At 36.4% G+C, this 15,430-nt stretch overlaps 1 protein-coding gene across 15 annotated transcripts in view; it reads left to right on the forward strand.

Annotated features, from left to right (window-relative positions):
* The window catches only part of CCDC88A (coiled-coil domain containing 88A), a 79,997-nt gene that overhangs the window by 21,850 nt on the left and 42,717 nt on the right, over window positions 1-15,430 (forward strand). For all 15 annotated transcript variants that reach the window (XM_056357471.1, XM_056357470.1, XM_056357473.1 and 12 more), the window contains 7 exons: window positions 2,247-2,316; window positions 6,901-6,959; window positions 8,336-8,419; window positions 8,932-9,072; window positions 10,208-10,377; window positions 14,493-14,574; window positions 15,248-15,406. In XM_056357471.1, coding sequence (XP_056213446.1) covers window positions 2,247-2,316; window positions 6,901-6,959; window positions 8,336-8,419; window positions 8,932-9,072; window positions 10,208-10,377; window positions 14,493-14,574; window positions 15,248-15,406 — 765 coding nt within the window. The remainder of the gene's footprint in view (window positions 1-2,246; window positions 2,317-6,900; window positions 6,960-8,335; window positions 8,420-8,931; window positions 9,073-10,207; window positions 10,378-14,492; window positions 14,575-15,247; window positions 15,407-15,430) is intronic.

Here is a 15,430-nt window from a genome sequence, read left to right on the forward strand (position 1 = left end):
ATTTTTATCATTGTTATCCTAACTCATTAACATTATTTTTTTTTTTATTGTGAGCTTGTCCATGCTAGTTTATTCCATGTGTTTTTATAACAGCTGTGGAAAGCATTTTCTAAGTATAGCAAAAAATTGCATCAGTGTTGTATATGTACTTATCAAAAAAACTACAGCGATAGCATATAACATTCAAAATCAAAGTGTTTGTGAGATTATACATTTTTTTTGGTTCCTGCATCATCTTTGTTCTTCTCTGCAATTACAATTGTGTCGTCTTTTTCCAGGGAAGCTGCTTCACTTCCTTATAGCATCACTAGAATCTTACCAGATCCCAAACCAAATGGAGCTTATCCATTTCCTGGCAGCATAAGAGTGTGTAATTGTTCTCAGCAGTTGATTTAGGAGAACTGATCCACCTTATAAGTTTTGGTAGGCTTGGAGTTTTGAAGCCCTGAGCTTCCATGACTCCCATGGGTGCTTTGTCAGCCTGATTTGACAGATGTGTGAGTCTTTAATAAAAAAAATGCCAATGAACTGTAAAAAGTTTGTACAAGCAAGGCAGAATTTTGTAAATAGGGTGGGGTTTTTTTGCAGGTTAAACAACAGTTAATAGAACTCTGTGAATTTTGGGACACAGGTTCCAATTTCAGGTTTTTAATAGAAGCAGTCATTTTCAAAGTAAACAGAGATAGAGAGCAGTTGCACCAAGCTTATTGATGAAGTTCGCACTGTGTGACAGAAAAGGTGGTAGACATCTGTGAAGCAAGGTAGAGGTGTGAAAAGAGGCGATAATGTCACTAGTCCACAGAAGACACATTTCTTGGTTACCCATGCTTGTGCTCTGCTTCACAGTAAGAAAAGCTTTATAATAGCAGCATGGAATTATTTGAGCTATTACAAAAAAACAAACGACAAAAAAGCCCCCCCCACCCCCACCCCCCTTCTTAAAATACGTGATTTTGGTTTGTAGTAGCTATAAACACTCATTGAATTTCTTACATTTTATGTTTTCTATAGATTTAAAACTTCCTGTGGTGCACTTAATTTCTTTTAATTTGAAAAGTTTCTTTATCAAGATCTCAGAAGTACAAGTCACAGCTAGTTAGTGTGGGCTATTTTTATTATATTATAGCAAAAAAAGCTATTTTCTCCCTCCTTATAATATGTCTTGGGCATGTGCAATGACAGTACATATTTTTCAGTCTAACATTAATCAATTCAGATAAAATTATGTACGATGTTAACTGGTGACACCTTTCAAATATAGCTATAGCTAATAATTGCTATAGGTGTTTTTCAGGAAATCCTGTCATTTTTTTTAAATTTGACATGGAGCAAGTTCACTTTTCTTATGTTAGGCTTTTGGCTTGACACCTAGTATGTGCCTTTTGGATGTAAACCGTGATGGTTCTGGAATACATTGCTTTTGTGTATGAACATTTTATGTATTCATGAATCTGTCATTGTGGGAAAACAAAAAGCATGACTCCAGAGCTGCTGATAGGATGGCATCTGCTGTGAATAAACATCTGGTAACAGGAGGAAGACTATTCTGCTTCAGAAGAATTATATGCTCTGTCTAGACTGGGGATTTGACCTGATTACAGCCATTACTGGCTGACTATCCACTGATACAATCTATAGAATAGATAGGCAAAGCTGCTGCTTGAGTGTGTGGGACTTACCAAACTAAAACTCTGCCTGATAATGCAGACAGGGTTTTGTACCTTTATATTCAGGACTGGCCCAGCGTATCTGCAGCAGAAAAATTTGCAATGTGTAATTTTCATATGCACGTTTTGGCAAGGCCACCGAGACTATGGACATGAAATGGAGAAAATCAATCTTTTATAGTATAAATGCAACTTAGATTTTGTTGGCACTATCAATAAGCTAGCCAGAGAAACATGAATACTAATAATTTACCGGAGTTTTGCTACGTTCTGAGGCACAGGATCTAGTTGGCTTAAGATCTATAAGCTAGCTCATTGTTATGAGAGGATTTTACTACGCTGAGATGCTTTTGCAAACCAGTAAACCAAGGCTTTTGTAGAAGTAATTCTTACTTGTAAGTTTTTTTTTTTAAATTTTAATTAGACTCCAAATAATTAATTATTGAACATGTATGTATTAAAACCTGAAAAATTTTAAACTACTTACGTAATACTAGTTTCTCTTTAGTGGTGGGTAGTATTTGATGTTTGCTTTTGTTTAATACATGATTTAAATAATATTTTAATTAACTTTTATAGGAGAATTTGCAGCAGTTGATCATGATGTCTTTGCCAAATGTATTAATAATTGGCAAAAATCCTTTTTCTGGTAAGTTTATTTTTAACTGAGATGAAAATTTATATCAGTGTAATAATTTGTATTATTTCACTGGAAATAAAATGCATATAGGATTGAGCCTTTCAACAGAAGATTGTGTAAATACTTTTAGCAAATAAGTGGTTTAATAATGAGTAGTAACATTTTCTTTGTTCACACCAAAGGTCCACGCCTTACAAAAATGTGTTCTGTCCAAACCTCAGCACTGGCTGTCATTAGGATTTATACTGAAACAAAGTGCGTTTCCCAGCAACCAGTGAGCTATTGATATGACAAAGTATAAGTTTCATGTATTCACAACTACTGTACTTTAACCATCCTTGATGTAAGCCACCCCTGAGAAAATTGGCAGTTCAGTGCATCTCACTTGGTCCAACTCCTGATCCTTGTTTTTCTTTCCCCAAAACTCTCCTGCTTCTCTTACATCGTTACCTGAAAAATATTGCAATTACCTTCTTGCTTTCTCCCCTGAACTGACGCTGTCTTCTCCATGCTCCCACCTTCTCTGCTTCCAGCTCTGAGAGTTGCAATTTTCAGACCAAGAAAATTAGCCTGTATGGACCCAGCTGACTATCCACAGCCACTTGGGAATCTCTGCACCATGCTCTCAATTCCAGAAGCACGGAGCAGACACACCTGGCCTGCATGGAGCCACTATGGATTGGGCAGAATTTATTTACTTGGGTCTAATGTGTCCCAGGTGTTCTACTTCTGATGTTCTAGCACCTCAGCAGAGAGGTTAGGAACTACTCTAACAGGCTGTGTAGCTTCCCCTGGCTTTTTTTATTTATTTAAGATGTCTTATATGCCATGCTTCCGTGTATGTGAGACAAGACTTTTCTCATGAGCAAGAAGAGCCATCTGTGTTACCTCACTTTTCAATTCCAGGGTTCATAACGTTGATACTTTCCATATCCCATCTGCATATATCCCATTTATGTAGGTATCTTGATTTAATTTATTTTATTATTATTTTTACTTTCTGCTTCTGAATATTGCTGCTTTTGCTTCTGAGGTCACAGCCTTTTTAAGTTTTTATATGTGTAGATACTGTAATCTGTCATATGCACCAAGAAGTGTGAATGTGGTCTCTTCCAAAAGAATAGAATGCATTGTACTTTTACATTTTGATTCCAGACTTTCTTAAGGTTTTTGAAAGACTCCACGGATTTGCCTAGAAACCAGATTTAGTGAAAAAACACATTAATCCACCCATGTCATAGTATTGTTTTTGTAGTGGCATTTTATTTTATTCTCTTCAAGATACTGAGGCAAAATATGTCTTTAACAATATTGTGTAGTATGCTGATATTGTATTAAAAATGCACTACAAAACCCCACAAAGATAGCTTAGTATTTATTTTTGTACATTACCCCTATGCTTTAGTCATTAATAAGAAGGCTTCTTCCTGTTTTGGGACCTCAGCTAAGTCTGTGCAGCTTTTGTGGTTTGGCAACTGGAACCTCTGCTGGTGTACACATTGCTCTCCTGTGGGGACCTTACTGGATTTGTGAGAAAATAAAGACTTTACTGTAGCATAGCCCACATATTAAAAAAAAATAATAATTGTTATATATGGACAATATTCTTCAAGGTGTTTTGGATTCCTGCCAGAGTTCATCATGGACTTTGATCTGAAACAGAAGATAGATCTGTTCCATTGGGGTCCATCCAGAACTGTTCCCCTTTGAAAATTAGGACTGTTCTTGCTGTGTTAACTTGAAAAGGACCTCATCCCTACAGGGATTTTTAAGCTTTTTCCTTTGGTGGGCAAGTGTAGCAAAATCAAACCTCAGTGACCTTTTAAGAGACTTGCTGTGTAAATCTGATTGCATCAAGGCAAGCCCCCATAGCAAAAGTGGATTCTCTGTTAATGCTTCAGATGTGGTCCACTAAAGCTTAGACTGTAGCTGTGATTTTTTTTGTGGGAATGTCTCCCAGGTTTACTTCTTTGCTCTTAAGGAATGCTTAGTACAGAAATACCAGAGGATGACAAATTGGAGAAGGCAAGGGCAGATAAGATTTCAGGAAGAGACACGTGTTTGATTATATTGGAGGCAGTTGGCTAATCAAGGAAAATGCAGATAGAATACTGGATTTGAGCTTTGGTAAAAAAAGAGGTCATCAGAGACTTCATCAAGAAACGTTTCAGTTGAGCTAATTGGCAGGAGGCCAGTTTGAGGAGAAAACTGGAGAAGAGCTACAGGCTGTGACTGTAAATGTTAAGTTAAATTACAGAGGAAAGGAGAAAGGAGAAAATGATGAGGCAAGTGTTCTTTAGTGGAGGAAGAAGAAAGATTAAAACAAGTGCATATTGCTGAGGGAGAAAGCCGGGGGAGGATGGAAGGCTAAAGAGGGTATGAAAGTATGAGTGAGTGCAGGGAAGAGCGAAGGATAGGATAGAGCAGGGACAAAGTTCAAGCAGCAGGTTGGAGGGTGTAGAAGAGAATGATCAATTTCTGTGTTTACAGTGGAGCAGAAGGAAGAAAAACATACAAGATGGTTGGTAGCAGTGGGAGGCTGGGGTGGTTCGGTATTTTGCTGTGTTCCTTCAGGGAATGTGGGGGAGAGACATGGAAACGATATTCAGATGGGCTTTTAAAAGCCAGTCAAGAGATGTTTAAGCAGTGTGCAAATGAGCATCCAAAGAGTTCAGGAATTGCTTAAAAAAAAAAAAAAAAGTGTGATGAATTTATTGGGGTAAATGAACATAGGATGTGAGATGTTGGGTTGCATTCCTTCAGCTACAGTATTGCTAACCTTTGTTGATTGAGACAGGCAGCCAGGTGGAGTTCCCCTTCTTTAGCTGAAGTAGCATGCTTCTGATGGAAATGTGCATCAGTATTTTCTATTTCTGTATGAAAGACTTCACAACTTGAATTTTTGGGATAGAAGAAGTCCGTATAAATGAATAAAGATCCCCCATTTGAGTCCTTGTTCTTTGTAACGTATTTACTTGACAAACCTCTTTTGAAAAATTTAAACGTTACATGTTCATTGGGATTATACATATCTCCCTCTAAGAGAAGTAGGTTGAGTCAAAGTGGAAAAAAGTTTCTCTAATTAATGTTATAATGCACAGAGAACTGCTGAAGCTATGAGGAAGGTGGAGAAGCTTAGCATCTGTCACTCATCTCTGCTCTATGGCAGCAGGCTTGACTCTTTACTGAAAGCTAGTCAAAATCATTGAAGATTCTGTGTCTGTTTGTTTAGGTTTTTTGTATGTTGCTTTTTAATTTCCTCCTTTGATCAAGATTATCTTAGATCTGTAACTTTTTGAGAAGGATTTTACATTACTTCACTTACAAAAATGGGTCACATCAAAGGAGACAGTTTTTCAAGTGCTTGTAAGCGACTGGTTACATCTTTCTGATGTTGATGTTTGCCCCAAACAGACCTAGTTGCCCAATGTAGAAGAAGATTGCAAACTGCCATTTCAGAAGGAAGGTTCTGGTTGAATTTTCTTTTAGATTATTGTAATTGTCTCATGGTCACTGGAATCATCTGTGATTACAAACTGAAACCTTTGGGGGGGGAAAAAAAAAAAGGGACTTCAGTAACTTAGGTTAGGTTCAAAAATGACTGTGCATACTTCAGTACATGCCAGACATTCACCGTTTGCTGTTTGGGCGGAGACTGAATCTGTTATCAGCAGTAGTTACGTCAGCTGTGTCTCAGGAGTCCAGTTTTGCAGAATAAAGGTCAGATTTCTATCCAGACCCAGCGTTATTATGTTTGATGGCATTGCTTTTGTCTGGTTAGCTAACAATGACATAAACTATTGGCTAAAACCCAGAGTATGTTGTAGAAAGGATGCTGTTAGGACCCTTTTATTCCTAGGTAGCCCAATGGATAGTGTTTTCTGTTTCAGTAAAGCAAAATTATATTTGACTACAAATAATCTAATTCCAGCTAGCCTAAAGCTATTTTGCCATCCTTAAAGTGTTTACTTTATGGCATTTTTATTCTAGATATAGCATATATTTAGTAGCAAGATGAGGACATTTTGAATGTAAAAAGTAAGAAACATCTTTACTAATCTGTAAACAGAGTTCTTTAACTTAAGCTTCTTTAGGAGATTAAGATGCTTAAGAGCAGATTTGGAAATACATTTTGTTTTTTAGATGTGCAGATGAATATCTAATTCAGCTTTATAAAATGTTCTAAATGAACTTGTCACCTAACTCTTATGGCTTGGGAGTGGCAGATCATTTAAGCACTTTTGTAACAACCTTGAGATAACTGAGAAAGTGAAAACTTGATTGTAGGTCTGCAAAGCACTTTTGAAAATGCCAGTCTGAAGTTTTGCTTTACAAGGGACTGAAGTGATGTTTTTTTCCATTTGAAACTATTATGGATCTTAACCCTGTTTGTGAACAGTGAAAGTTGGCAGTTAGATGGCAAAAAGGCTAAGTTGAAAGCTGGAAAGACGGCGTTTTCTTCATCTTTTTATTTTCTAAACTAGGTTAACATGTGAAAATAATGAGAAAACCTGATGTTTTCTGAAGGGTAGGGGAAGAAGATCAAATAACCATTCTGCACCTACCATTTTTTTGTTCTTGTTTTCTTCTTAGAGCCAGGTACTGAAGAAATAAAAAAACTCCTCCTGCTTTTACTTGGTTGTGCGGTTCAGGTAAGTTTAATTATGTTTATATCTGTATGAAATGGTTTAAGTGTTACTGATTTCTTTTCTAACTATTTTAATACCTGTCGTGGTTTAACCCTGTCCGACAACCAAGCACCATGCAGCCACTTGCTCGTTTGCCCTCACCCAGAGGGTTGGGGAGGAGAATTGGAAGGGAATGTAAAACTCAAGGGTTGAGAGAAAAAAAAATTAATAGGGTAAAGCAAAAGCTACACACGCAAGCAAAGCAAGGAATTCGTTCACTACTTCCCATTGGCAGGAAGGTGTTCAGCCATCTCCTGGAAAGCAGGGCTCCATTATGAGTAACAGTTGCTCGGGAAGACAAATGCCGTAATGCTGGATGGCCCCTGCTTCCTTCTTGTTCCCCTAGTTTATATACTCAGCATGACATCATATGGTATGGAATACCTCCTTGGCTAGTTGAGTCATGTGTCCTGGCTGTGTCCCCTCCCAATTTCCTGTGGCCCCCCAGCCCTCTTGCTGGCAGGGCCCAAGAAACTGAAAAGTCCTTGATTTAGTATAAGCATTACCCCACAACAACTGAAAACATCAGTGTCCTATCAACGTTGTTTTCACATCAGAGCCAAAACACAGCACTGTACTAGCTACTAAGAAGAAAACTTAACTCTATCCCAACTGAAACCAGGACAATAGCTGAGGTGGTATGTAACTTCCTTCCTCTAGTGGTACCATTGCGTTCCTTGAAAATTTGGATATTCTTACAGTTAAAATGGCTACAACTGTACACCCTCTTACATTTTATTGTACGAATATAGCAAACTGTGTATGTGGGATTTCTAATATTTTATTAATTGCAATACTGTCCATTTACCTGATACTGTAAAGAAAGGAAGAAAATGGTAAAGTACCGAAAAATTATCCTATTGATATATCTTACTGAAACTGTTTCACGTATTTAGTAACTTTTTTGATAGAATGCTGTTCTTATTAGGAAAGTTTGAACCATCAGCTAATTAAACTGAAAAAATAGAATCAGTTATGTGTTCATAACAACTTAAATAAGCAACTAGAGAAGGACGCTAAAAAAAAAACCTGTGGAACTCACTATCATAAAATTTGAAGAAGTAGCTATTTTAAGAAACCTTTTCCTTGCTCCGTTTCAATACCTGTTTTTTCTCTGTCACTGTATTAATGTTGAAAGTTACAATTACTGTGACATGTCATAAATCAAGTATTTATTGCTCAACAAAATTATTGGATAATAATTTAGTAATGTGATCATTATAATGTCAGCTTTATCACTTTTAGCTCTTAGAAATACAAAGGAAGAATGAAAATACTTGTGATTATGTGTGTGTGTGTATATATATATGAATGTATAAAATAGATGTCTTCATTTCTAGTGTCAGAAGAAAGAAGAGTTCATTGAAAGAATCCAAAGTCTGGATTTTGATACTAGAGCAGCTGTTGCAGCCCATATTCAAGAGGTATATTGGGGTTTTTTGTGTTTTTAATTTTTTTCAGAGGTGGAATATTGTCCTGTAAGAAGAATAATGGCATCTGGTCAAAAGCAAGTAAATCAAATATGTGATTTGTGTGTCTAGTGTTTTTTGTAAGGAAAAAATGCCTTTACTTTTTTAAGTTGATTCACAAAAAAGATTTCATGATCGAGCTCTTTTGGATTACATTGTTAATGCAGTGCCAGGGAGCAAGTTTGTTGCTTTACAGCAAATTTGGTTAAGTGAAAGTTTTGTATGTGAATTTATTTATAAAACGTAATTCAAATCCTGTGTATGTGATATGTAATATATAAAAAATGAAATAATCGCCTTTTGCTTTTTATTTTGCCATAAGTACAAGGTACTACTTCCAGGTAGACAGGCAACTATTCCATTACATACAATTTCCTCTATTTTCAAGGTTTTTTTCTTTGTGCTTCCTTCCTACGCTTACAATTTAAAGAGGATATTTTTTTTCTCTTCCATTTCATTCTGTGTAGGTAACTCATAATCAGGAAAATGTGTTTGACCTGCAGTGGATGGATGTCATTGTATTGACACAAGAGTATGTTGAACCTCTCTTGAAAAATATGGCGCTACATTTAAAAAGACTTATAGATGAAAGAGATGAGCACTCAGAGGTATGGGTGTGGTTTGTTACTTAAGAGAAATATAAGAAATATTTTTTTAAGATGATACAACTTACCATTTTTATAACTAATAATTTAATGTGTGTCCTGTTAGCATATTTAAGCAAGGATTCCTTACTGCCAGGAAGTCTCACATAGTTATGGTGTGCATACTAGTTGCTGAATACTGTGACAAACTAGAAAAGGTAGTAGCAGTTTATCTTTTTCCTGTAACCAGTGTCTGAAAGAACTTTAAATAGGTGATCTGTAGCTGAAAACAGAAAATCCAATGCTGTTACCAGCTGAAGTTTCCAGGAGTCAGTAACCTATCAGTATGCAAGTCAGTCGCTGAAAGACACCTGTTACTTTACAGTATCCCCTGGTATAGGTTTGAGTGAACTGGAGCAGAGTCCATACTAGGAGAGGAGGGGTTTTACAAACATATCATGAGGCACAACCATCGCACTGTGTGAGAATCAAGATAGAGAAATGTATTTAACAAAAACTGCAAGTTACGAATCATCGTGGTGGTCCCAGATTTGCCCTTCAGTAGAGTGTGGATATGTTAATGTTGCAATTATTCCAAATACTCCTTTGACAGTTAGCAACTTTTAGTCTTTCCAGTTCATGGCCTTGATAAGAGTAAAACCATAAACTTAACCATGAGGGAAGAGGTTATGTGGTAATACTTTTTTGCAACGCAAAGGAAAAGTGACTTTAAAATACAAGAGATCTTCATACTAGGATAACACCTGTATTTAAATGATGATATAGGAATATTCCTATTATCCTAGGATGCTGCTGCTCACTGAAGAACACTAGTTTCTTTAGAGATACATATTTATTCTCATGTTCAAGGAATGCATGCCCTTTCATCACCCAGCCCATTTTGAGCACTGATAATTTTGTGGACTTGAAAGTCTAAATTTGAGGAGTTTAAGAATAGCCAAACAGTACTGTTAAATAGCTGTGACTGTTTATCTGCTCAAGATATAGTGTGTAGGGCTTCTGACTTCTTTCATGGCAAAACTTTTCCATTATTCTTGCTTCATTTCAGCCTTCATTTTATTAAGGCAGTGAATTATATAGTTTGTGATATAGAATTGGCTCTCTTGAATGCATTTATGCTTTTTTTTCCCCCCCTCAGACTATCATAGAACTCTCAGAAGAACGGGACTGTCTCCGTTTTCTACCTCATGCATCAGCAGCACAATCACCTTGTGGATCTCCTGGCATGAAACGCACTGAAAGCAGACAGCACCTGTCAGTAGAGCTAGCAGATGCCAAAGCGAAGATAAGGCGGCTTAGGCAAGAGCTGTGAGTACATTGAGAATGCAGAAGTGTGTTGAGAGTTGTAGGGTTTTAAAATTATGTTGGTTTTGCACAACAGTAGTACTAGACAAATTCTTCATTCTTTCAAATGTGAAATTATGTTTTAAATGCTTTTTTTCAGCTATTGCACCCCAGGAAGCATATTTTGATAATGTAAGCATATTTGTGAACCGGTGTGACAAATACATCGGTGTTTGTCTTAATTTGTATTATGCATTATGTCGTTGGGTTTTTTAACCATAAACATAGTGAAACTGGTGAACTAGTGCTATGGTAATTTTGTATCTTTTGCACTCTGAAATTTTTGAAAAACTGTTTGAACGATCTCTTGAGCTTATTACAATACAGTAATGGGCTCTTTGCTCTACATGAATTAGGTCTTTTAGAAATACAGCTAATCTAATGCAGCCTTATCTTTTTCTATTACATATTGTGTCCATGTTGTTATTCCAGAGGCAAGTTCTTTGTGCTTCCTCTTATTGTTTGTTATCATTAATGAATGTCTGACTGTGGGTTTAATATATCTGTATTTATGTATGTGTCTAAGAGAATAGCTTTGCATTTCAATACTTAAAGGGGGCTTATAAGAAAGATGGGGATGGACTTTTTAGTAGGGCCTGTAGTGATAGGACAAGAGCTAATGGTTTTAAACTAAAAGAGAGTAGATTTAGTTAAGTATTAGGAAAAATTCTTTACTGTGGGGGTGATGAGGCACTGTCCCAGGCTGCCCGGAGCAGCTGTGGCTGCCCCATCCCTGGCAGTGCCCAAGGCCAGGCTGGACGGGGCTGGTGGGAGGGGTCCCTGCCCGTGGCGGCGGGTGGAACTAGCTGATCTTTAAGGTCCCTTCCAACCCAAACCGTTCTGTGATTTTGTGATTTGAGGCAACTATGGGGTGACACACTTGAACTATTACATGTGGCAGCCAGCTAGGGACTGGAGACAAAAGCCGTGTCCTGACCATTTGAGGATTAGTGGCAAAACGGTCCTTTTAAAAAGGTGATAGTGCTGTAGTGATTCCTTATTGGCAGCGTGATTTAGTTACCTGTTTCTTGTTGGAAACAGAGTAAGAAAGAGCCATCTATAGTTCATTCACAGTTTATGAAATGTTTACATTTGTTGCAGATAGGAAGAAAATTATCATTAGCATAATCACCTGTCCCCCATCTCTTTCTTTCTTTCTTTCTGTGTAGAGGTTTCCTTGTCTGCACGATATTTGCTCATGCCCTTCAGTACTGTTCCACTTCTGTCTGCCATGCTGCTCTACAGAGAAAAATGAAAGAAAGAAAAAAAATTATGCAAACCAAACTCCACTAAATCTCTTGGCCCACTGCAAACCTATGCAGTGAAACAGGCTTTGCATTTACTGGCAGGGGTTGGCTGTTTATGTCTAAGGAATAGTGTAATTTGTAAAGCGAGTAGATTTTACAGCTTGGGTCAGTTAGATCCAGTTAAGGTTCATCCTACGTTCATGCTACATTCATCCAGTTAAGGGAGTGCTTTCTACTACTCCTGGCTCTTAAGCTAAAGTGTACATTCACCTCCTTCACCTCATCCAAGTGCTGTGAAAAATCATTCCCACTGTAACCAAGATCTTTGTTTCTTTGTTTTTCATATGCTAATGAAATTTTTTTATCCTTTCTATTTTATGAAGAGAACTGACTCACTAAGTATCAGTGGGTACTTTGTCTTCATAGCCTAGGAACAAATCTGAGCAGTAGTGAAGAGCTGTTTAAAGGGAAGAACAATAATAGTCTAGTGGAGAATCTGTTTCTCCCTGTAGCAATGTGTAATGTTGTTTTAGCAGAGTGAAGTATGTGCAGTCTGAACTTAAAATACAAATGTTAAATCTGAAGAGATTCAATATGTATAGTAACTTGCCTATAGTTTAGAAACAGCATAAATACAGCAGGTTTTTTTTAATCCAGCATGTCATGGAGAGAGGAGAAAGGTAAAATTAAAAGCTGAAGGTAGCATAAGTCACAGTTAGGCTGGTCTGCTCTTATCAGAGTTTGTAGATCAGATCATCTCTAGCTGACTGGATTAAGTATCTGGTTGATTTACTCGGAGGATCCCCTTCCCCCACTAAATCTCTGTCTTCATGAAGAACAGAGGACAAAAAGATACAGCTCCTTTTTTCTGATGTCTGTATTATTATGTGTCTGCTGAAATGAGCCCGCCCAGGATATTCTATAAACAGCTGCACCAAGAAAATTAGTGAAAAAATTGCTGTTATTAGTTTGATTGACAGTTAATAGATAGCCTAAACAGTGAACACTGGTATGTTCTGTATAATTTAGTACAATCCTCTCTAGTTTGTAGCTGAAGCATGCAATTAGGGCAACAGTGATGGCTCAGAACATTTCACATTTTGCACTCTTATTTGAATTCAATTTGTAAATAAATTCCCTTTACACTTAGCAGTATATTTAAAACACTAGACTTTGATAAATTAACTCATGTCTCTAGCATTTGGTATTAAATGCTGCATTTATTTGATAAATTAAAAATTAGATTAATTCCAAAGTTAAAAATGTTAATCTTAAAATGTATTTATAATCTGGTTTTGGCAACGAACCTTCATACCTGGTTTAATATGCACTGAAGCTAATATAATTTCTTACAAAAGGTCTGTAAAGATTATTTTTCAGTTGGATGCAAAACAGCGATTTGAGGCTTGTAATATAGAAACTCTGGAACGGAAATTGCACACCTAATTTTCTATGTTAAGTCCTGTGTGTTTCTGTGTGGAATGATAACACAGGAATATGAATGTTAATGGAAAAGTTATAGTAATCTAATATAATACAGAATACGTTTTTATTTCTGTATGGTTTCCGAACACCTACATAGAGAGAAAACTTTGATATCTGCTGTGGGCAGTGATGTTGCAGTGAGCTGTATGTAGTTGAACCCTCGTGTACTTGTAGGCTGTCAATAACCTTTTTGAAGCTATGTGGTTGCAAAAAGGTCGTTCATTGTGAGACTGGCTTATTTTTAAAAACAACTGATTCGGTTTTGTTTAAAACAAATATGTATGTTAGCATGATTACTTGTAGATTGTATTATGCATTTCAGTACCTTAGGCTCTCTTATTTCCCCCTTTTCTACTTCTGTTCTGTTTCATACTTGTGTTGCAAAATATTAAATAATATAGTAACAAGTTTGAATGTGCGATATATCTTCTATGAGTATACAATATTGGATTTGGCAGCTTTTTCAACAGTGAATACAGTTTGTTCTGAGGTGCAATTGAATTTTGAGCATTAGGTATTCTGTGTCTTGGAGAGAATTAAATATTTCCCTTGTACTTCACTCATTGTTTAACAAACTCATTTTTTTAACGAACTTATTTTTTGAGCATTGAGAAATAAGTGTTAGCTGGAAATTAAAAATGAGTCCTGTAAGGATTGTAGTATTCTATGTGAAATTGTTTTTATTATAAATTTCTGAAAACACTAAACCAGATACTGTGTTCTTCCCATAAAATTGAAATTCATTATGTGTTTCATAAAATTAAGATTATGAAGTGATATCTTCTTTTAATGAGCAAAAAGACACCTGGAAATCTTAATTCTTCTCTGTAAGAGAAAGAGTAATTACAAAAGTATAAAAATGCTTTTAAAATTGGCTTTACCTGATCTGTGACAGGATGCATTGGTGGTCATTGTCTGGTTCACCTGGAAAATATTTGGACCTTTTGAACATATATTTTGAAATTATTCAAAGTTCACTTTTGGATGTAAATCTCCTGGTACACATTCATGTGTATTGTCTGGGTTTTTTTAACACAAAAATCCCTTATCACAAAAAGATCCCTTATCGCACCCTAATGCTTTCTGCCCTGCATACGTAGGAAATCATAGTGAACAACAATTCAAAGGACTATGAAAAATCTGACCAAATTTAAAGGATTAGATGTAGACTAAGACCTAAAGAATATCTAAAGCATAATGATATACCTAAGTTTTACACTCTGATGTCCGTGAAGTTCTAGATTAAAAGAGGGAAGTCTCGTGAATCTCAGTATTTCATTCTCATACAAGATGACAATTACAAAGTTTTGCGGTCATATTTAACTGAAACATGTTTTCTCTTTTAAGTGAGGAAAAGACTGAGCAGTTGCTTGACTGTAAACAAGAACTTGAACAGATGGAAGCAGAACTAAAGAGACTTCAGCAAGAGGTATGGTTTTTGTAAATCTAGTGTTTAAAAAAAAAAAAGTTGCCACCATCAGAACGATTTTGCCCCCCCCCCCCCCCCCCCCTTTTTTTTTATTAGGAACTATGTTTTCATGCTTTTTTTATTTCACACTTTGAACATGGTCTTGTGTAATTTGTTCCTTTATCTGGTCTAGCATGCTGGAAAAATATTTTGAGTTAGGTTAGTATTCCTTCTCTAACTTCTTTGTTTCTGCATTCAGGCAATTTACCGCCAACAGATCCCATGGTTGTACATACGCTGAATATTTCTTAAAAACAATGCACTCAAATTTTGTCTGGTTTTCTTTATATTTTTGAGTCTGTATGTTGATAATGAGGGAAAACACCTGGTTGATTTATTATTAGGATATGAGTGTATGAAGTTATTGGGGGTCATTTGAGAATATTATCCATAAAAGGAATGCACTGTTCTGAAAGTAACGCATATGTACATACTTCTCCTTGAAAAAGGCCAATGCTGTTTTCTTGGAAATACGTTATCTGGACTGAGCCTCTAAAAAAATTGGTTTTTTTACCTTTCTCAGAATTAATTCCTCTGCATTACCCTGATTTAAATACTGAAGCAGCTATGTTATCCTTCAGCATGTACTGTCCATTATTCTTGCCTTTAATTGCTGTATTTTCATATTTTCCAGAATATGAATTTACTCTCAGATGCCCGATCTGCCAGAGTCTATAGAGATGAATTAGATGCCCTTCGTGAAAAGGCAATTCGAGTCGACAAGCTTGAAAGTGAAGTCAGCCGGTATAAAGAGAGGCTGCATGATATTGAATTCTACAAAGCTAGAGTGGAGGTATATTCAGGGGAAAAAAATAGC

This window comes from Falco biarmicus, chromosome 12 (genome assembly GCF_023638135.1).
Source record: "Falco biarmicus isolate bFalBia1 chromosome 12, bFalBia1.pri, whole genome shotgun sequence".
Classification (NCBI taxonomy): domain Eukaryota; kingdom Metazoa; phylum Chordata; class Aves; order Falconiformes; family Falconidae; genus Falco; species Falco biarmicus.